The sequence below is a fragment of the Bubalus bubalis genome, chromosome 15 (genome assembly GCF_019923935.1).
Source record: "Bubalus bubalis isolate 160015118507 breed Murrah chromosome 15, NDDB_SH_1, whole genome shotgun sequence".
Taxonomy (NCBI): Eukaryota; Metazoa; Chordata; class Mammalia; order Artiodactyla; family Bovidae; genus Bubalus; species Bubalus bubalis.
Window position 1 is genome coordinate 78,513,704 of NC_059171.1, and position 23,561 is coordinate 78,537,264.

A 23,561-nucleotide genomic window follows, 5' to 3' on the forward strand; every position below is an offset into this window, starting at 1 on the left:
GGGGAGGCCCAGTGCCTGCTCCCTCCCGCCCCTGCCTCCTGGCCACACCCCCATCAGGAAGGCCCAAGCTCTGCACAGCCCCACCACGTCCCTCAGGCCTCCTGAGACGCAAACTCGCGCACAGTGGCCCTTTCCCCCTGCTCGGCCTTGTGCTTAGCAGGCCCAAGTCCGTCTGGTCTAGGCTGAGACACCACTGAGTAGGGATGGGCTGCCAGGGGTCCGCCCCCATGTCCTGGCACAGAAGCCGCCGGCGGCACAGCCCCAGGGCCCCTCCTCTGATCGGGAAACCAGAAACCCCACCCGAGGCCTGGGCCTTTATCTCAGCAGGCACTTCCAAAAATACGCATGGAAGGTCATCTGGCTCATCTTCTCCACGAGAAAAACCAACAGGAATTGGTTAAACTTAATGCCAAGTGGGAGAACAAATACATGAGATGCTTCCCAAGGCCCCTTTCGGCTCCTGCAGAGTCTGGGGCTCGGCTTAGCACCTGGAGAGCAACCAGCTTGCCGAGGACACGGCTCCCTGTGAAGAAATGAACGAGGGAGGGGAGAGCAGACGGATGAGGGGCCACCGTACGGCCCGGCTCCCGCTGCAGCCAGGGAGGGTGGGCCTCAGGCGGAAGGCCCCGCCAGGCTGAGGAAAACAAGACCGGAGCCCGGCCCTGCCACTCCCCAGTGCGACAGGAGCAGCTCCCCTGCAGTCCCCTGCAGGGGTGGGGGGTGCTTCCCTCTGCAGACGACCCCCCTGCAGGGACCCGGCACAGCCCCCGGGTGCTGGCTGTTGGCTGCGCTGTCACTGACCAGGCTCCCCTTCGGCCACCCCAGCAGCCTCTGGGCTGCTGCCCCCGGACGCCTGGGGCCAGCCCCCGGGTGGGGCTAGATGGCCAGTGAGGCCCCTCCCTCTGGTGGTGGGGAGGTGGCTGAGCTGCTGTGCCCGTGGGCAGGACCAGGCGCCAGCTCCCCACTCGGGCACCCTACTGCTCCCTCGCCCAAGCCTCCAGCAGCAGGCCCACACCGGCCGGGCCTCCACTGGCACGTCTAGAAAAGATGCTTTGGCCTTTGAGAAAGGCTGAGATGGCAGACTTGCCCACATGGGGAATGCGGAGGCACCCCCTCCATCACCACCACCACCACATGCACCCCGCACGCACCGTCTCACTGGCAGCCTTACTCTGAATGCTGCAGCTAAAAATACGCACCCACTGGTGAGACACGGAGGGCCTGCCGGCGCGGGCAGTGAGCAGCCTTCTCCCCGTGGAGGGCTGGAAATAGAAGCTGGGATTTGGGGCAACGGCAACATGACCCGGGATGGCCAGAAAGCCCAGTGGTTCCCGGCCAGGACTCAGGCATCGAGGGCCTAGGGGTCGGCACTGCCTGCCACTGAGGGTTCAAACGCGGGTCCCGCCTGGGTCACCCATCTGCCCAGGCAGTCTGGGCAGGGCAGGGGCACAGGGCTCGAATTTTAACTACTCAGGGGCAGCCCTGAGTGCCCTAAGAGACACCTTGTGGAGCAGGCTCACGTTTATTATTGGTTGACTGCTGAGCCTCACGGCCATCTCCCAGGCCTTAGGTCAAGACAGTCACTGGGGTCATGAAGCCAGGACTCCAGCCCAGGGCAGCTGCCTCCCAAGTCCACCCGGAAGTGGAGGTGAGTGAGCTGGAACCAAGGCCAAGGAGAGGCGGATGCCCCTGGTCTCACCCCACTCCCCCTGCAGCCCCTCCCTGGCTGCTCAAGAAGACAGCTCAAGCCTCCTGACCAGCACCTGCTCTTCTCAGGGGGAACGGGGCCCAGATCCTGGCATATGCCCCTCCTCATGCCCCTGAGAGCTGCCCGCACTTCCATCACCAACCTGACGCCCGGGTTCCAGGTCTCAGGGCAGCAGCGCAGAGGGAGTCAGAGGCCTAGACTCGATGCCCTGGGAGGGAGACCTCAGCAAGGCCCCCTCCTGGCCGCACGCCCCCAGCTGTCCTCTGTGAGCCGGGACGACCGGGCCATCTCCCCGACAGGGCGTCTTCCAGGCTCTGAGGCCACATGGACCTGTCAGCATCTTGCAGACTGAAAACCAGGCATATACACTCTTCAGCATCTTCCCCAGTGAAGCCGGGGAAATAAGAAGCTGATCCTGTGTCTGTACTCAAAGGGCTTCCACCTCAGATGGCAAGACGGGGGCAACTTAAGAAGAATATGGAGGCACCACTGGCCCGAGGGCACGAAGCTGGCACGGCCGATGGACAGAGCACGGGGCACCCACACGGGCTGGAGCTCGCTGCGACTGTGCCGAGGATGGCCGGCGCAGGGGAGGCGATGGGGCCAGGCCGCATGGGGGCAGGGCCACAGGGGACCTGGGCCTTGGAGGAGGAAAGGCAGGGCCACCAGGGCAGTGGACACGACAGCCCCTCCGGATGGGCAGCAGCCTTCAAGGTGCTCTGCACGATACAAGGAAGCCACGTGAGTGCAGGAGGAGTCTGCAACCCAAACGCTGGCCTTGCGGCCCTGTCCCTGGTGACAGGGGCTGGCAGGACAACCTGAGGCAGGGAGGACCACTGCCATTAGGACACCTTGGGCAGCAGCACAGAAGGCAGTGATTGGAGGAGCAGCACAAGGGGCACAGAGGAGGGGGAGGGAGGAGGCTGGGCCATTGGCAAGAGATGGAGCTGGGATCCGGGGAAGCAGCTAGCTGAGACTCCCCCCACGGGGTGGGGGAAAGGGGAGCAGAGACAGGGTGGGGGAAAGGTGGCATGGGGAGCAGGGAGGGGCCCAGGGCAGGGGGAAGTGGGGGACCAGGGGGGCGTGGAGGGCATCTGCACCCCACTGGGATCCGCCCACGCAGCGTCAAGAGGTTGAGACGCTGAGAGGGGGGCAGGGCTGGGGCGGAGGTGGGAACCTGGTTGCAGCAGGGGCACTGGGGGGTTGGCATTGCCACGAGAGAGAATGGACGCCAACTGCTCGTCGCCCAGGAAGCGGGGAAAGGGGACAGACCGGAAGGGGCCTTGCTGTGCTGGACTGGAATGAGAGTGTCAGGGTGATCTGGCGGCCGTCAGTACAGACAGGAGACACTGAGCGTGCGTGGGCAAGTCTGTCCTTACGCGTCCACGCATACCCCGGGCTCTGCCCTCCGAGAAGGCTGGGGAGTAGCAACTACCCGGGACAGACAGCCATCCTCCTGTCTGCATCTTGGTTTCTAAACACTGGTCTTCACTCACGGGAATCGAGGCCTCTGGGGAAAATGTATGCTGTCAGAGCGGTACCCGACAGTGAACCTGGGACCCCTGAGCCAGGAAGCAAGGGCGTGTTCAGAGGATGATGGAGACGTGTCGACAGGCACAGGAATCAGCCCAACAGAGTGCCCACGGGGCGTCAGAATGAATAATGATGGTAACATGCTTAATCCACTGAGTAAAGTAGGGGAGGGTGACTCCATGCAGAGTAAAGAGACAAAGAGAAGTATGATGAGTAGTTGGTGTTTACGAAGTTTCAGAGCACCTTCCCACAGAATGCTTAGTGATTATAAAGGAGCCTGACAGGAGGGAACGCCGGCGGGCAGCTCCCTGTCAGCGGAGCAAGGCGGCCAACACCTTTGTCTCGGCAGGACAACAGAGCTCACGGGCCATCTGAGAGGTATGGCCCCTGCCAGGGACACGGGCACTGACTCTAACCACGAGGACACGTCACATGGACCCACGTGGGGGGCATCCACAAATGGCTGGTTGGTAATATACGGAAGCATCAAGGTTAAACAAAAAAAAGTCAAAGCCTGAGGAACTGTCCCAGCCTGCTGGAGACCAGAGACATGCTGACTGAAGGCGGCAGTGGCTCTGAGCCCCACCCAGAACCTTCAGGAACAAAGGACACTCCTCGTGCGTAGGAAATGCAGAGTTTGGGATTACGGTGCACCAAGCCAGCCACGGACTCTAAAGCAGCTCAGAAAACAATTCTAACCACTGTGCTTGCAAGTTTCCTGCAGGCTGTCAAAAATACCACAACTGCTTCCTCCTTTTTTTCTTTTTCCTTACTTTTACTTCTAAAAGCCTATGGAAATTCTGGCCAGAAGTCAGTAGACCTAGGCGTGAAATCCAGCTGTAGGTCACCAGCTCATCATGATTCCAGGAAGCATAAAAATGGAGAAAACATGGACTCTGGAGTCACAGCGACTGAGCTCCAGTCTTCACTCTGCCACTCACTGGCTGAATGACCCCGCAGATGCTTTGCATTTCCGTCCCCCTAAAGCACAAAAATAACACTATCTGCTTCTGAGATAGACTGTGAAGGTTACATTATTAATCCCTTCAGCAAATATTTACCCAGCTGATACGTTTCGCCGTCACTGAAACGTCCCAGCAACCGTTTCAGGTTCGGAGAGTGTGGCAAAGACCAGGCTCTCTCTCTGGAGCTTATACTCCAACAGGGGTGGAGAGACAAGGGGGAGGAAAAAACCTGCATTGGTAATGAACTTTCAGAAAATAATAAGAATTGTGGAGAAAAATAAGGCAGGCATGGTCTTAGACGGTGATGGGGGAATGGAGAAACAAGAGAAAAGAGCTTGGAGAGGAAGAAAAAAAAAATCATCACACAAAACAAAACCAAGACACAGATCACAAAAGTCAAGATGAGTAACTACTAAAAAAAAAAAGCATAACAGAATCTATGGCAGTTAAGACCCAACACATGTGCCATATCAAAGAATGTAAGTGGTCTAAACTCACTTATTAATCAAAAAGACACTGAAGTTAGATCACAAACAAAACTCAGCTCGACGTTTCATCTAAGAGAACCACATGGGGTAAAAAAGTAATTCTCAAACGTTTAAACCAAAGTAAGAGGCAAAGATACATCAGCCAAACAAAAAGAAAGCAAGGACGGGAATTATAGGATCATACCAGATTGAATAAAGGGCAAAAACATTAGAGGAGACAGACAAAGACACTTAAAATGGTAAAAGGCACAACAAAGTGAGAAGAACTATGACTTCTATGTACTGAAGCCCATCAGCCTTCATACTGCACATATTACAGGACAGACAGTATCACATTGATGGACAGAAGGCCGTCAGGGTGAAGACGATCCATGTTAGCAGTAATTGTAATTCACTTCTCAAAGTCCAGGTGAGACCAAATAAGGAAGGATCTTAAAACCCTAAGCAAATTGGTAAAGTAGAGCTGGGTGACACATTTCAACTCAACACACTTGAAACAAGGAATAAGCCTTCCTTTTAAATGTCCATGGAGTAGTCAGACACAAAAAACTATCCACAAAGAAATCTCAGTACATTCTAAGAGGTGAGAATAGTATTAAACTGATCACAGTGCTGTTACACTAGAAACTCACAACAAAAGGAGAGGACAAAAAGGCTCAGATAAAGATGAAGATGAAGCCAACTAAAATCAAAGGATGCCTGAAAATGCCCAACATGAGAAATTTTAATACCAGAATATGGTTAGAGCCATACTATAGGAAGCGGAAATGGAAATCACAGGAAACAGAATCATAGGAAAATTCATAGCCCCATAAAACTAGACTAATAGGAAATTTTAAATGAATGACGTCCAACCCAGTAAGTGAGGGGAAAATAATATAAGCTCAAATCAGGCAGAAAAAAATTAATAAAGATAGAAGAATTATTGAATTAGAAAAGAGACAGGGGATATAATTAATGAAGAAAGTAGATCATGTGTTAGCTTGCTCAATCAAGAAAAAAAAAAAGAGGAAGCAAAATTACATAAAAGAAGCAAAAATAGGGGGAAAAACCTCAAAAAGGCAGTTAAAGACCTAAAGAAATTTTCTTTTAAAAAGTGAGCTACATAAGCTCTTACTGAAGTCAGAAAAATACATATGAAAGATGTTCAACGGGTATAGAGTTGATTTTACAAAACGAAAAAATTCTACAGATCTTTGCCATAATAACAAAAATACAGTTAACACTACTGAATGGCACCCTTAAAGAAGGTTAAGATGGCAAATTTGTATTATGTGTTTTCTCACCACAATATTTAAATAAACAAAGGAACAAATGCAAGAAAAAGACATGGAGAGGATTAATTACCCAAGCCAATATTCAAGTACACTGTAAACTTACACGCACAAGGATGGCACTGGCTAGGGGACAGACAGATTAATGGAAGAGAATTCAAAGATTTTCCTAAGCATATGAGAAAATGGCATTGCTTATTTATGAAGGAAGAAGAAAGAAAGTGAAGTCGCTCAGTCGCGTCCAACTCTTTGCGACCCCATGGACTGTAGCCTATCAGGCTCCTCTGTCCATGGGATTTTCCAGGCAATAATACCGGAGTAGATTGCCATTTCCTTCTCCAAGGAGAAGACAAATTATTTACGAAGTACCGTGTGGCTAACTAGCCAGTTTTCCGGAAAAAGAAAAGGTGTCTCCATGCCTCACTACTCACACCTTAAAAACTTCCAGATAAATAAAAGATTTCAATGTTACAACAACTGAGTCCATGAAACTATTAGATTTTTTTTTTAATGTAAGCTAAATGAGGAAAGTCTTTCTAAGTATGATATAAAAATATAAGGTTTGTTTTTTTTAAGAGATTGCTAAATTTAAAAGAGTAATTTCTAGCTTGACTCACTCCTGGGAGCACTAGGCTACTTATAAGGATATTTGTTGCAACAATGTTTATAATAGCAAAAGATGCTAAAGGTCCATCAAAAGATACAGAGTAAATAAATTACATACATCTTGCCTGCCCTTAAAAAGACCGTTGCAGCTCCACCTACATGTGCCAGTATCTCCATATGGAAGGAGACCCAGCCTGTGTCATTAAGAAAGAAAGGAGAGTGGCAGAAAGTTCTCCCAAGGTACCCAGGGAGGTACACACACTCTGGATGCTTTATCTTCTTTTATAAATTTTCCCCCCATTTTAAAATCAATTTACATAATTATATTTGGCAAAGGGGCCAAAGAGACAATGACTCAGCCCCTTGGCTTCCCCTGCACCCACCCCCGGGCCAGCCGGGCTTCAGACCAGATGACCACTCGCCACTGCTCAGCCTCGGGGAGGGGTCCTCAGCCCATCAGCCTCTGCTGCTGCTGACAAGCGCTTCATCAGATCTGACTCTGCATGACCCCAGGGACTACAGCCCCCCAGGCTCCTCTGCCCAAGGGATTCTCCAGGCAACAATACTGGAGTGGGTGGTCATTTCCTTCTCCAGGGGACTCTCCCCAACCCAAGGATCACATCTGGGTTTCTGGCATCTGGGACTCACTCAAGTCTGGTTAATCTGGCTCTATACACCTGGCCTGGTCAGGGGGCCTGAGTGCTGGCACTCTTCCCAGGCACAGCTCTTTGGAGACGTGGGCTGTGGGGGAGAATGCACAGCCCAGCACCATCACTAAGCTACCTCAACAGGAGATGGAGGTCAGAGGGCAGCTCAACTGACAGGGAAGCCTGGGCCACACACAGCCGTGTGCGTCCAAAGACACAAGTACGGACTTTCGCCCATGAATCTCATGACATAAACAAACTGACGATCCCCCACTGAGGCTTCCAGGTACCAGCTCGATGAGAGGACATTCTGCAGGACTTGGGACGCGTCTCCCCGAGAGCCTCGGGAGGGCGGGAGCAGCTGGAGTTTTGGCACAGGACAGGCTTGCTGCCTGGCACACCTGGGTCCAGACTCCTGGGTGGAGGTGGACAATGCACGAGGGGCCACTGAGGCAGACGGAGCAACATTCAAGCACGACGAACCCACAGCACCCTGCAGTGGTTCTGTCCCTGGGGAGGCCTGTGAGCCTCGTCAGGGCTGTGGGCTGTGCTTTGTCCCAAGCGCACTCCTTTGAGACAGGTGGCTGCAGGTGTCAGGGTCCACGGCTGCCTCTGGCTGCTGCTTCCAGGACAGCTGGCAAGCACACCAGGCTGCGTGGGGATGGTCTGTTAACCGACCTGGGATCCTCTACCTGCATCAGACCAGCAGTGGCAGGGATCATGTCTAATTTACCTCTGGGTCCCCAGCACCTGGGTGCAGATGGACGGATCCACCCATCCAAGAATCTGTGTATTCCCTGTAACTTCATGCAACAAACACCCCACGAGTCTGTTTCCTAATTTGTAACAGTTCAGTTCAGTCGCTCAGTCATGTCTGATTCTTTGCAACCCCAAGGACTGCAGCACTCCAGGCTTCCCTATCCATCACCAACTCCCGCAGCTTGCTCAAACTCATGTCCATCAAGTTGGTGATGTCATCCAACCATCTTATCCTCTGCCGTCCCCTTCTCCTCCTGCCTTCAATCTTTCCGAGGATCAGGGTCTTTTCCAATGAGTCAATTATTTGCACCAAGTGGACAAAGTATCAGAGTTTCAGCTTCAGTATCAGTCCTTCCAATGAATATTCAGGACTGATTTCCTTTAGGATGGACTGGTTGGTGATCTCCCTGCAGTCCAAGGGACTCTCAAGAGTCTTCTCCAACACCACAGTTCAAAAGCTTCAATTCTTCAGTGCTCAGCTTTCTTTATGGTCCAACTCTCACATCCATACATGACTACTGGAAAAACCATAGCTTTGACTAGATGGACCTTTGTTGGCAAACTAACGACTCTGCTTTTTAATATGCTGTCTAGGTGGGTCATAGCTTTTCTTCCAAGGGGCAAGCATCTTTTAATTTCATGGCCATAGTCTTTATCTGCAGTGATTTTGGAGCCCATAAAAATAACTGAAAAAAACTGTTTCCACTGTTTCCCCATCTATTTCCCATGAAGTGATGGGACCAGATGCCATGATATTAGTTTTCTGAATGTTGAGCTTTAAGCCAATTTTTTCACTCTCCTCTTTCACTTTCATCAAGAGGCTCTTTAGTTCTTCTTCACTTTCTGCCATAAGGGTCATGTCATCTACATATCTGAGATTATTGATATTTCTCCCGGCAATCTTGATTCCAGCTTGTGCTTCATCCAGCCCAGCGTTTCTCATGATGTACTCTGCATATGTTAAATCAGCAGGGTGACAATATACAGCCTTGACGTACTCCTTTTCCTATTTGGAACCAGTCTGTTGTTCCATGTCCAGTTCTAACTGTTGCTTCCTGACCTGCATACAAGTTTCTCAAGAGGCTGGTCAGGTGGTCTGGTATTCCCATCTCCTTCAGAATTTTCCACAGTTTATTGTGATCCACACGGTCAAAGGCGTTAGCATAGTGAATAAAGCAGAAATGGATATCTTTCTGGAACTCTCTTGCTTTTTTGATGATCAAGCAGATTTTGGCAATTTGATCTCTGGTTCCTCTGCCTTTTCTAAAACCAGCTTGAACGTCTGGAAGTTCACGGTTCATGTATTGCTGAAGCCTGGCTGGAGAATTTTGAGCATTACTTTACTAGCGTGTGAGATGAGTGCAATTGTGTGGTAGTTTGAGCATTCTTTGGCATTTCCTTTCTTTGAGATTGGAATTTGGCCTTGGAGTACAGAATGAAGGAGGGCAAAGGCTAATACAGTTTTGCCAAGAGAACACACTGATGATAGCAAACGCCCTCTTCCAACAACACAAGAGAAGACTCTACACATGGACATCACCAGACGGCCAACACCGAAATCAGATTGATTATATTCTGTGCAGCCAAAGATAGAGAAGCTGTATACATTCCGCAAAAACAAGACCAGGAGCTGACTGTGGCTCAGATCATGAACTCCTTATTGCCAAATTCAGATTTAAATTGAAGAAAGTGAGGAAAACCACTAAACCATTCAGGTATGACCTAAATCAAATCCCTTATGATTATACAGTGGAAGTGAGAAATAGATTTAAGGAACTAGATCTGATAGACAGAGTGCCTGATGAACTATGGACAGAGGTTCGTGACATTGTACAGGAGGCAGCGATCAAGACCATCCCCAGGAAAAAGAAATGCAAAAAAGCAAAATGGCTGTCTGAGGAGGCCTTACAAATAGCTCTGAGAAGAAGAGAATTTAACTCAGATAACCATTATACCTACTACCGTGGGCAAGAATCCCTTAGAAGAAATGGAATAGCCCTGATAGTCAACAAAAGAGTCCAAAATGCAGTACTTGGGTGCAATCTCAAAAATGAAAGAATGATCTCTGTTCATTTCCAAGGCAAACCATTCAACATCATGGTAATCCAAGTCTAAGACCCAACCAGTAATGCGCAAGAAGCTGAAGCTGAACGGTTCTATGAAGACCTTACAAGACATTCTAAAACTAGCACCCAATTTGTAACAGGGGGATGGTGATTACGACCTGAAGACCTGAACGGTCAGACAAACTGCATAGAGAGTTTAGGCACAGCGTCTTGTTCCCCAATATGAGGGTATGTGGTTCTCTGGGGCACAGCAGTGGGTGGCCCCACACAAGGCACCACCTGGCCACTGTCTCCCAGACGGGCATTGCCCTCGTGCCCACAAGAGCTTCCTGCACCTCACAGCTCAGCAGTGGGGGGGGGGGGCCTGCTCGGTGATTATCTGGAGGATGTGCCCTGAAAGCATGCCCTCCACGGTGGAGCCAACACCTGACCAGGGCTCGCCGGCGCAGACCAGGCGCTGCGCACCTGAGAGGCCAGGACAAGGACGGTGCTGTCCGCTGGGGAGGGAGACGGGGCAGCGCCGCGGGGCAGTCAAATCAGTGTGAGAAACTGCCCGGTCCGCTAGTCACCACCGCCCGGTATCCATGGAAACAGCTGGACCGGCCCTCGACTCAGGCCGTCAGGAGGCCTGCTAGGCTCTGCCAGGCTCCTACCCTTGTGGGAATGCAGCCTCCCCCAGCCCGTGGTTCTGCTCCCAGACGAACAGAGACAGGAGGCAGCTGAGTAGGGGTCCTGCCCCAGGCCCCTCCCCAGCCCTGCCGGGGCTCCACCCTGCCCTCTGTCCCGCCTTGCCCTGGGACGCTCTGCAGAAGGAACGCACACAGTCTTGGAGCCAGCCCAGAAGCTGGCTTGCTCTCCTCCGGGGCCCCACATGGCATCAGTCCCGGTGGGCCCCATCAGCGGCCCGGTGGGCGGCAGTGCTGGCACAGGCGCTGTGGTCTCTGGCACCGGCCCGCAGGGCAGGAGTCGTGTCAGGGCCTTCCCGCGGGGGCCGTGGCCCCGAGACGCAGAAAGGCTCTGTGCGCAACCAGTGTGAGCAACTTACGTAACAGCAAACACCTCCAAAGAGCAGAGGCACCCGGACACCAGAATGAGCAGTAAGTCAGCCTGCGTCTACGTGATGAAAGGATAACAAGAACCTGAACGGCAAGTGTAAGACGTGCTCATAATGTGAGAAATACTTGTTTTCTCAAGTATTAAAAAAAAAAAGGACACAGAGTACAAGAGCGGTATGATCATCTCGGCGAACAAAATGTGAATTGGGGGACAGCAGAAAGACTTAGAAAGGCACAAAAATGAGATGAAATAGAGACTGGTTTTGGGGGCGCAAGAGTAGAAAAAGATAATTTTTCTCCATCGAATTTTTCTGATTTGCCCTGCTTTTCTATAACAAGAATATATTGCTTTTGTGAAGCGAATGAATGGGAAGGTCAAGATTCCAGGGTAAGGAACCTTGCCTCTGAAAAACCAGGACAGCCTGAGTGATGCGGAAAGGAGCCGGTGACCCCAAGATGTTGGCTCCACGGCACAGGTGACAGGGACGGGGCAGGTGGTGTGCCCTGGGGCCAGGCATGAAGACCCCACCCCAGTGCAGACCGACGGTGGGCCGGGGAGGCCAGCCCGAGGCTGGAGGTAGGCAGACAAAACTCACAGTCTCACCTCTCAGCCCCTGACCTGGAACTACGCTCTACGGGGTGGGAAAGTCACCTCAAAAACTCGGGCTCCCACAACGCCCACGGCACCTTCAACAGTCAAGAGTCACACGTCCACTCAACAAAACAGCCCAAAAGCCTTAAAAATCCCACATCTTTTGACTTCATAACTCCAAAACGAGCAAGCTGAGGAAAATCAGAGAAAAATGCGTGCAGACGGATGTTCCCTGGAAACTGCCAGACGTGGCGACAGTTAAATTAATCATGACACGGAACAGAGAGATATCACGCGGTGTTTCTGGGGCGTGTGGACCCTCGGAGACAGGACCCAGGCCGCACTGAATGCTGCTGAGGGCCTGAAGGTGCTGGGCCCACGAGACCTCCTGGAGGAAACGCCTTTGAGTCCTGGTCCTGTGGTGTAACAACTCATGCATCTTCTCCAGGATAAAATCCTTAATACCGGCACTAGTGTGCACGTGACACACGACAAGGAAAACACCTATAGGGAGACCAGTGCAAATCCACCAGGGTGCCCCCCCACCCCATTTCTGGAAGGAGTCTGACCCTGTGGGGCTCACTCCCCGTCAGCCGGTGCCTTGGAGCACTCCCTTCTTTTGACTGACTCGATGCCTGAGTACACACTTTGTGTCACTGTTTCCTAGGGCTGGATTCCTGGGGCCTGCCCAGCCCTGGGGGCAGGAGGGTTGGGTGTCCGACCCTCCTCGGCCAGCGCATCCGGTGGAAGTCGCTGTCTGAGCCCAGGTCGCCGAGAGACAAAGTTTTCTGAGCTAGGAAAGTGAGGGACACCCTGAGAGGTGCAAACTGAGACACGTTCTGCAGAAACAAACATCCACCTCCTCTCACTTGGGCTGGACCAGCAAGGCAGGCAGATTCTGAAGAAGGAGCCCCCGGGTGTCGGGCTCAGTCCACTCACAGCTGCCACGTCAGCGCCACTCACTGGACCCTCAACAACCTTCACCCATGGGAGTGGGGAGCCCAGGAGAGTGGGCAGTCCCAGGCAGCTCGAGGGGTTCTCACAAACTGAAGACCAGTGAGGGAACATCAGGGGGAGAGTCTGTCTTTCTCCTCCAGCCCCTGAGAGCCCACAGCCTCCTGTGTCTCTAGAGTGCAAAACCAGGAGGTCGAGCTAATGAATTAACTGGAGGAAAGACCAGCTACTGACTCACAACAGTTTCTGGGTTCAAGCAGAGAAAGAAGGCACATCCATGATTGTCTGCATCTGACCCAGCACAGATTACATGACGGGATCATTTCCAGAGAATAATACAGACTCTCATTTCAACAACAATTCTACATTTGAGCTTGTTTCTCAACAAAAATTTCCACTGCTATTTAGGAAGGCACAGACTGGGGTGAACGTTCCAGGTGCGACAGGCAGCAAGCGTTCAAACACCTTGCTCTAAGCGCCACTTCCCAGTGCTCTCTCAGGCCAAGTACCGGGGTAAGTTACGGTGTTTACCAAACAAACTCAGCTCGTCCAGGAGCCAGGAGGAACCACCCCCTCGCTCCCGCCCACCACCCCTTCACTCATCACTCGAGGAGCACAAGCGTCTGCAGAAGTCACATCCATGCAGACACCGTAAGTACACCACAGAGGATGCGGGTTCTGCAGCAAGGGGATCCACATCGTCACCACGCCTGAGCTCAGAGGGCAGCAGCCCGGCCATAAGGCTGTGCTGACCGGACACCCGCGGACCGAGCTCAGGAGAGACGCAGACCTCCCCGCCCAGTTCCCTGAAGACCTCGGCATACAGCAGCACCAAACCTGAGCCCGCGAGTTCTGAGCGAAGCAGCGCGCACACCCAGAGGTGACGGGCAGTACTCACCCCACAGCAGAGGAGCCAGCTGCAGGTGCTCCAAGACCAGCTGGTTCAGGAGGCCCTCCACACTCGCCTCACCCGTGCGCTTCAGAGATGGGTGAGCGTCGTTAAGGAAAACTCTGTGATCGCCAAGCCCAGGGCCCGGAGGAGAAGTTCTACAAGTTTCTTGACAGACAGGAAACCCTCCACAGTGGGTGAACGGCCTCCTCCTCTCAAGGGTTGGTCAGATATGTGAGAAACAGGTATGTAGATGTGTCAAGGGCCTCTCCCCCCACTCTCCACCACCAAATCTGATAAATTGAGCTGTTGTGTGAAGAAGGGAAATCCACCCAGATAGGTTCAACCCAGCAGCCGTTCTTGCTGGGGGAAATAAAGAAGAGGGAAGGTTGTTTTTCCTAAAGAGACTGCAATCTGTGGCTCACTGTTCAATACAGCCCAACGTGCTTCTCTCCACGTGTCGGTTTCATGCTGCTTCCACGTCTGTCGCGTTATACATCTTGATGTAATTACACATATTATTACGAACGGGCTCACTTAGGCACGTTCATAATTGAGGAAGTCATATTGCCTCTCAGCAAGTATCAGTGGATGAAGAAATTGGGTTTAGAAGTGCAGAAAATAGATGTCTCCAAGGTGCTAATATTAAACAGCCCGTGTGGTCCTCAGAAACACAGCTGTAAACTGCTTTCCCTTTTCCTACATAAATGAAAGCCGCAGCATTTAAGCCGCAATCAAAAGGGAAGACTATAGCTCCTGACACTCTCTAGTGACCGGGGAAGTACGGAGAATCCCATTACTTTCCTCCTTTAGCAAGTTAACGGCACTAAACAAACACACAGAGTGTGTCTGAAGCGAGCGAGGCGTGGTGAGAAGCACTGAGCATGCTGAAATGACCGCACATGAGCCTGAAACTCGGGAGGCTCACATTCCAACAAGGACGACAACACAGGAACAGGCCATTGCGCTTGTCCAGCCGGAGGACAGCCGTGCCAGGATGGAGCCAGGCAGGCGGAGCAGAATGGGCCGGGGCAGGCAGCAAGGGGCGCCAAGGCCCAGAGGGAATGAAGACCAGAGTTCCGGGGTCCCTCCTGCCAGGGCCCAAGAGGGCCAGCTAGCCACACACGGCAGCGGGTCTGAGACAGGAGCTCGGGCCAAACTGCCAGAGCCCAGGGCACTCAGGAGCCCCTACCTACCTCTCCAGTCCTGCCACCCCCATCCAGGTCCTTCTCTGGCTACCTTGACCCTGTTTCCTTTCTTCCAAAATACCACGTGCTTTCTTGGAACTCCAGTCTCCACATTCTATGCTCTTTGCCTGGAAATGCTGCTCCCTGCCCTCTTCTGCCTCCTCACTATACTCATCCTTTAACTCTCTTCTCAGACCTCACCTCCTCCAGGAAGGCTTCCCTGAGCTGCCTCTGCTCCAGAGGCCCTCAGCGACCCACCAGATGTGTGTGTCTCCCGCTGTCTGGCTCCACCCCTGGCCTGCCAGCCGTGCAAGGGCAGAGCCCTCCTAGTGGTGTCTGGGCCAGTGCCCCAGTCACCGTGGCTGCTCCATGAACGCTGAGGACTAAATGCATGCTGGCATGAGTCAGCACCCCAGGTAGGTGGTGCAGGGGCCACATGTGTGTGCTCGCTTTTTCCTGTCTTCTCTCCTGACTCTCCGGGGGTTATTTTCACTTATATGAAATTAAGACTTCAGAATATGGCAGATTACTGTCTCTTGTTTAAAAAAAAAAAAAAATCATGGCAGGCTTTTGAGGCTGATCACACATGGCGCTTGAAGAACAGAAATAGTGCCTGACGAACACAGCCAGGATGCAGAGCTCTGAAATGATTAGTTAGAAGAGCGAGTGAGCGAGTGAGTAATCACAAAGTTGCCAAGTGTCACTGGGGCTTTGGAAGCCATTCTAATAGCATATTTCTGTATTAATTTGCTTTCGGACATGAGCCATAAAATTATACAGCTGAGCTAATAAAGCCAATTACCTGCATGGGCATCCCCCTCCCCTTCGGCCCCATAAGCCACTAAAACAGCCTTGTGTCTGAGCCTGGACACAAGAACACAACCCTGGCTACCGAGACCCTAATCAGCCACTCTCACAGCCCGGATGACAATGCTATAGTGAGGACAGTGGACGTGGCGGTGGCTGCTCTTTCTTAAATACCTGGACTCTGGCGTTCAGGGCAAGAGGTCAGAAAAGAATGATGATGATGGATGGTAATTCCTATCACTACTTCTGCTGCAAAGAGAGTATTTCCAAAGTGAGTCCCATGAGGGAGGCCCAGCGCTAAGTGTTTAGCATGGATCTTCTCAGTTTAAAAATACTTGCTATTTTCAAATTAAAACCTGAGAATGTGGTGGGTATAAGACAGGGACTATTATTTCCATCTCAGAGATTTAAACAAACAAACAAACCTCAGGCCCATGGGGATAAGGAGAAAAGAGAACACAGCTAGGAAGTGGCAGGATTGAGTCCATCCCACCCTGGAGCCCATGATACGGCTCCCACTTTCAGACACTTTGCTATAAACACTGCAGGGACTCCTCACAGTAAACTGGAAGCAGGGACCTATGACTCCCACTTGATAAATGAGGGCTCCAGTGCACAGGGCCAGGACCCTGTCTGCTCCCAGCAGGAGCGTGGCCAGCCAGCCGCCTTCCTCCCACCCAGAGGGCACTGTCCGTGGTGCTGAAGAGCCTGACTTTCCTTTAAGCCGCGGTCACGAAGAGTCCGACACGACTGAGCGACTTCACTTTCACTTCTCATGCACTGGAGGAGGAAATGGCAACCCACTCCAGCGTTCTTGCCTGGAGAATCCCAGGGACGGCGGAGCCTGGTGGGCTGCCATCTATGGGGTCGCACAGAGTCGGACACGACTGAAGCGACTTAGCAGCAGCAGTCACCTGGGAAGGGCTTCCCCTCTGGCTCCCTGGTGAAAACTCTGCCTGCAATACAGGATAGGCAGGTTCAATCCCTGGGTCAGGAAGATCCCCTGGGGAAGAGTATGGCAACCCACTCCAGTATTCTTGCCTGGAGAATTCCATGTATGAAAGAGCCTGGCAGGCTATGGTCCATGGGGTCACAGAAGAGTTGGACACAACTTAGCGACTAAAACAGCAACAGTCACTTGGAGACTGCAATTAAGATTCCAAGTCAGTGGATGTTTTCTTGTCCCCAAGATCTACTCCTGCAGCAGGGGGACTGTGGGCCACTGCTGGTGCCAGTCAGGCTTTCCAAGTCTCCTAGCCACACCCATGAGCACAAACCCATCAACAAACCCTGTGCACCTGGAACATAAGAAATCCCAAGCGCCCTGCTCAGTTCACCCAACACACGTTCATTCTGCTTGAGGCCTCCCACAGGTGACTCCTGGATCTTCCAAGGAGCCACATGGCCCCTTCAGAGTGCCCTCTGAGCCTGCAGCTTCCTGCCTCAGCCACAGCTGAGTTCCCTGGAGCCACCTCAGTTCACTCTCACGTCTCAGAGGCGGGAGCCAAGAAGCCCAGGCTGGCCCTTGCTCAGTTTAAACTTCCGCTGCTACCCTGTACTCAAACTTGCTAGGCTGATGAGCAGGCAGCCCCAGAGCGGCCAGCTTCAAGCACTAGCAGGAGGCCCGCAGGCCACTGCTCAGCGCTGGGCTGCCTGCCTAACTCCCCAGGTAGCACCGGCCACTCCAGACCATGGTATTATGGCCACAACTGTTCCCGGACAAGGCTGCGGTGAGCGCCTGGGGCCAAGGCCAGGCTTCCCGTCTCCAAGTCCCTAATTCAGAGCCGCAGGGCTGGGAGGCTGTAAAAGTCAACTGAACGAGAGCTTCTCCAGGAGTGATGCAGCAGCTTTAAGTGATGACGACCCTGGGCCACAGCTTATTGACCACTCACTGCTGCACCCTCGGGTTAGGGAGCCCCGCACTGAGCGCCCCGGCTGTGGGCGCATGATCCCAGGCCAGGCCAGCCGGCCTGCACCTCGCGCCCCTCCCCTACTGGTGAGAGGCAGAGGATGTGGCTCTTTGGGGACAGAGAGATGGCATGGAGGTGGCAAAAGTGACTCAGCCCAGCTCTCCGATGGTAGCATCTCCCAGTCCCTTCTTCAAGCCTAAAATCTGCTAGAAGAGAAAGGCTTACATGCTTCAAACTAGAAAATAAGGAACCACCAAGACACCATCACTTGGGCAGGGTGACTCCCTGGCTCTGAGAGGCCTTGTCCCGCATCCCTCACACGCCAGGCTCAGAGTAGGGCCCCCGTGCTGGTTCCCCAGTAAACCCACAGAGCGTAGACAGGGTCAGGCAGCCCGTAGCCCAATGGGAACCCCAATGCTCGCAGCTTCTCCACTTCAACTCCACACCCTTCAGCGGCCTGGCCGAGAACTGAGGAGCAGGACCTGTACACCCTGGCCTCACAGGCCCTCCTGCCTCACTTCCAGGACCAGGGGGTATGATCCTGCAGCAGGGACGTCGTGGACACCCCATGCCAAACCAGGGGGCGGAGACAGGGGGAGTGGTCATTCCAGCCTCCTAAACTGAGTGCAACCACACTGCCCCTAGCCGGAAACCCTTCAAGCACTCTAGGGATAAAATCCCAGCTCCCATGGAGGCTACACAACTTCGTGAGTTTTCCCAGGCTGATCTCTCTCCCGCAGACCTGGAGGACTCGGTGTGCACCAGCCAAGCCAAACCACTGGGACCGGTGACAACAGACAGGCTGTTTGCTGCCTCGGGGCCCTGACTCCCGCACCCCCCAGCCTGAAACCCTCTTCGGCCTTGGCATCCTGGTGACCACCACCCATCTCAAGCTTGAACTTCATGTCATCTGGGACAGCCTCTAGAATCCACCTCCACTCCAGCCATCACCCCAGCCAGACCGCTATGAATGGACACTGTGCTTGCTCCCAGGGTGTGCAAGTGCTCCCAGGAGCCTTCCTGCCAGTGGGCGGGCCTGGATCCACACCAGCATGTCAACACCTATGACATGGGCTGCAGTAGCTGCTGGGGATGAGAACACTGACCAAGGCGAGGTCTTCCCTACTTTAAGAAAGCCTGTCTATCATGCAAGGATCATATCTTAGGATTATTAGTGACGCATCATTGTTAATTACACCTAGTCTATACCTCTGCAGAAGTGTTTTGCTTACAAATGTCTCCACACATGTTGTCTTGGTTAACCTTCTGTGTGTCATGGGAACCATAGATGTGTGTGTGTGTTTTGTCACTAAGTCCTGTCTGACTCTCTGCGACCCCATGGACTGTTGCCCAGCAGGCTCCTCTGTCCATGGTAGTTTTCCAGGCAAGAATACTGTGGGGGAGGGGTTGCCACTTCCTTCTTTAGGGGATCTTCCCAATCCAGGGACTGAACTTGTGTCTCCTGCGTCTCCTGCATTAGCAAGTGGATTCTTCACCTCGGAGCCACCAGAGAAGCCTGGGGACAATGGATATTTGTGGTCAAATCTTGGAAAAACAGCTCCAGAGGCAAGGAAGGTGCAGAAACTTAATAAAATATCTTCCCTCTCATTTTCTGCCAGCCCATTAGCAGTGAAACATTCGGGCATGGGCTGCAGAGGACCCCTCAAAACCACAGAGCAGTTTTTGAGATCCTGCCTGTGCGTATGGGACTGAAGTTTACCATGAGCCAGTCTGACACTCTAGAAAAACAACTGTTCATTCCATCAGCTCCTCCCATGGGGAAGGTGCAGCCAGCGGGTGGAGGCCTGGGTCTCTCCCAAGAGAGGAAAGCACCGGACTCTGAACACCTGGCTGTCACACGTGGTCCACGGAGACCAGCCCTCAAGAGCAGCTGACGTAGGCATCCCCACACTGGCTCTGAGATGAGGATCCCAGAGCAGGGAGCCCTGTGGAAAGCAGGCCTGCACCTCGCCCCCTCCCGGGAAGACACGCTGCCTGTGCCCCACGCACCTGCTCTGGAGAGACACCCACAGGTGCAGGGACTTAGCCCACTGCACTTCAGCTCCAATGAATTAGCAAATTGTCATAACTAGGGATTACGCTAATGGAAAGACTGCTCTAGGTGATTAATGAGCCTCTTTCCCATGACTTTGTTTCCTGATTTGCATCGTGAACTTTGAGAATGCTGATGCCAGGTGTTGTCCCAGCAGGGGCGCTGGTGGTGTCTCAGCTCCCTGGATGGCCCACGAACTGCCGGGGAGAATCTGAAAGTGATTCAGGGCTGCGGTCTTGCTGGGCGAGGAAAGAGGAGTCTCGGGGCAGAGGGTTGGCAAAAAGGAGGGAGCCCTGCAGTCAGCAGCGTGCCCGAGGGATGCTCGTCTCTCCAGCTTCATCCAGAAGATGGAGGCCATCGTGGCAGAGACCAGGCGCCTTCTGTTCTTCTTCCCAGCACAGAGCTGGCGAGAGCGCAGACTCTGGAGCCAGACAGCCAGGCACGAGTCCCAGCTTCGCCACGTACTAGCCGGGTGACCCGGCGCAAGGTAGGTCACCTCACAGGACCAAGGTTCTTTCATCTGTGGAATGCGGATAAGGACCGCTTCACTGGGGTTTTGTAAAAATTGGGTAAATCTATGTAAATTGCTCAGAACGGTGCTGGCGTCTAGTAAGGGCCATACAGGTATTAGCTATTACGTAAGCGCCATAAGTAATTTTATGCTATTAGATGCTCACAATCATTGTCACGCCACAAGCACACAGAACATGCACAAGCCCAACAGGTGGCCAATCACATGAGCACAGGGCACGTGGATTCGTGTGCCCGCTCACGCACACTCGGGGAACTCTTCTGTGCACTCCAGGGCAGGAGCCCTTCCCCACTCTCCCAGCCGGCCAAACCTCACATCTGTGCACTCTCTCCCTGCGCCTAACCCTGGTTCCTTTCAAAACAACTTCAGGGCGTGCATATCCAGATTGGAAGTGGGGGGTGTCAAGGATCAAACACGTGTCCCTGCCCCATCCCTCCCGCCATCCGCTGAAGGCTAAGCAGCCAGGGCAACTTTACAGCCTCAAAGGAAGGTCAGGAGCGGTGCTTCTCAATGGCTGGCCCGGCGTCCCCACAACGAGGATCAAGCCTCTGAAGCCGTGATCGCCCACAGCCATAAACACCGATTCCCTTAGGACAGAGACATGATGCAAGCCCACACTTGACTAAAGACGATCAAGGAATCGGCTGCGCTGAGGACAGGAGCTGCCTGTTTTAGAATCCATTTAGATAAAACTGTCTCTCCTAACGTGACTAGTAGGAAAACCTAGAGCGCTGTTTTAAAGGAGTCTTATCTAAAAACACCTAATTTCTCTTGGGCGATGAGAAGACAGAGCTCCGATAAAAGCGTCTGTGAGAGTTAGCTAGGAGTCAATCAGGGAGGCTGAGGGGCTATCTCAGGCAAATCAGCGCAAACAGCTTAGCCTTTCTGCGTCTTTATTTATCATAAATACTTATTATTTGCTTATTTGGCTGCACTGGGTCTTAGCTGCAGCATGTGAGATCTTCACTGCGTCATGTGGGATCTAGTTCCCTGACCAGGGATTGAACCTGGGCCCCTTGCTTTGGGCATTCAGAGTCTTAGCCGCTGGACCACCAGGCAAGTCTCCTCTGCCTCTGTCTTTAAAGTAAGGAGGGCTCGTGTATTGACAAGTTTTCGTCACTGGTGGGAACACTGTCTTGGAAATTGAGAGGCTGGGTATGGTTGTGTGCCAGGTCACCTGTCCTGGTGATGACTGACTACACTGAAGACGTTGTGCTTCAAGCCGTACAGGGTGTGACTGTCGTTGTTCAGTCGCTATGTTGTGTCTGACTCTTCGACCCCATGGACTGAGACACCAGAATCCTCTCTCCTCCACTGTCTCCTGGAGTTTGCTCAAATTCATGTCCATTGAGTCAGTGATGCCATCCAACCATCTCATCCTCTGTCGTCCCCTTTTGTCTTCAACCTTTCCCAGCATCAGGGTCTTTTCCAATGAGTTGGCTCTTCACATCAGATGGCCAAAGTATTGGAGCTTCAACATCAATCCTTGCAATGAATATTCAGGGTTAATTTCCTTTAGGATGGACTAGTAAAAACTGATGACAAATGTCAAATGTCAAAGCCACTGTTGAGCTTCTGGGATTTATAGAGGGTGACCAAACATGGCCACCATCAGCGGCATGGCCTGGGGCCAGACCCGAGAAGACAGCCTCTCTGGGCACACGACCCTGCTCCATACACCTCTGCTTCCCATTACTTAAGCCTACGTACCCTGAGAATCCCACAGAGGCATTCCAGCCCCTCGTCTGCTACTGATTCTTAGGCACCTAAAGCCCAGTTTGCCACTGGGCTCCTTGAGCCTCTGCCTCACCCTCAAGCAGCCAGATGGTTACAAATAACCTCTAGACAGAAGGCGGAAGACACGTGCTTATCAGCCCACCTGGCAGAGACCCAGCCCAGATGGTCCAGGCCACCAGCCTCCTGGGGATCAGCGGAGCGGGCACCCAGGTCTTGTCAGAAAACCTACCCAGGCTTGGATTCTGCTAGGTCAGTAGGCATCTCACCAACCCTGAAATGCTCTCCGAAGGGAGGTTTGCAACAAAAACAGGAAAATGAGAAGGGGTGCTGACACCGAGCTCGCCCCAAGCGCCTCCCGCAGCTGCCTCCCTTGCAGACCCTCTGTGCAGCACTGCCCCTGGAAAGGGAGCCAGGCTTCAGCTAGACGAGTCACGCTGGCTGCAAACTCCCTTCCTACGTTCACGGCACTCAGCGTCATGCAAGCAAGCTGGTGGCTGTTCAGCTCCATCAATGAAACAGAAACCATCCATTCACCAAATGGTTTCCATCCCTCAGTGCTAAGGATTACACATGGCACCAGGGTGGGCAGGGAGCACACGCCCGGGCTCCATCAGGCAGAGTCCACTCCAGGCTGAGTTCTTGCTCACCGCAGTGTCCCGGCACTTGGCACAAACTCCAGCAGGCGGAGGTCATCAGGGGACAGCTGCTGACAGGACCTGACCTCAAGAACAGCACAGCCGGGCCAGGGAGACAGTCTTGGGAGGAGAAACTTTCCTGTGCTCTGGAAGCACTATCCCAAACAGGAGTTGAGCACTGAGGGTTGCAGGGGCCCACAGGAGGGTGGTTCCATCTGGAGCTTGATGGGAGAGGCGGCAGAGAGGGCTCCAGAGAAGAGCGGACATGGGAGGCCAATCATAAAGGGTGACCCCCACCTGCACCTGCGTGAGGCTTGTCTCTCCTCCTCCGAATGCCACATGGAGAGTGAAGGAAGATACAGTCAGCTTCCAAAGCTCCCAAACTAGACATTCTGGGGGACCTGACCCCATTCGGGCACCCCCGCAGACACGAAGGCAGGGACGCCAGGAGCCGACTGTGGGGGAGGCCCAGCCCAGCGCCCTCCGTCTGGGAGGAGCCTCACCTGGGGCCAGGCCCCGAGGAGAGCGGGAAGCGGGGGCTCAGCTGTGCTGACACCTTCCAGGGTCAGGAAGTGCGGCTGCGCCTCGAGGGTGGGCCGTCACTCCAGGCTGACCTCAGGCAACAGGAAAGAACGTGAGGTCTCGGATCCTGGCTGTCCAGCTCCGGGACACATGTCAGGAGAGTTATTCAACTTCCAGAATAAGTATCTATTTTTTAAAAGGGGTAGGCACTACCCAGCTTGTAGGTTTTAAGAAAAATGCTAGTATCCTGTCCAGCACCAGGTAGGGATCAGGTCTGGCTGCTACGCGGGAGACCCAGGTTCAATCCCTGGACGAAGAAGATCCCCTAGAGGAGGAAATGGCAACCCACTCTAATATTCTTGCCTGGAGAATCCATGGACAGAGGAGGCTGGTGGGCTACAGTCCACGGGGTGACAGAGAAATCGGACATGACTAAGCGACCAACGCTTTCACTTTCCCAGGGGATCAGAAGGACGGGTATAATGGTTAGGACTGATCCCAGCAGCACCCCAGAGCACATGTCCGCCCTAGGCTGCCATCACCACCCTCACCAGATGAGGAGGAAAGGGGAGCAGAAAGGCTACACGGAGGCCCGGGGGAGGGGGCGGGCGAGCGGGGCGGGAGCGCCCGCTGGTGGGCGTC

General features: G+C 53.2%; 1 protein-coding gene across 7 annotated transcripts in view; it reads right to left on the bottom strand.

Annotated features, from left to right (window-relative positions):
* The window catches only part of TRAPPC9 (trafficking protein particle complex subunit 9), a 388,230-nt gene that overhangs the window by 76,053 nt on the left and 288,616 nt on the right, over positions 1-23,561 (bottom strand). For 5 of the 7 annotated variants that reach the window (XM_025264824.3, XM_025264825.3, XM_025264823.3 and 2 more), the window contains one exon: positions 13,546-13,636. The exons of the other annotated variants lie outside the window; for them this stretch is intronic. In XM_025264824.3, coding sequence (XP_025120609.3) covers positions 13,546-13,636 — 91 coding nt within the window. The remainder of the gene's footprint in view (positions 1-13,545; positions 13,637-23,561) is intronic. 7 annotated transcript variants of the gene reach the window in all.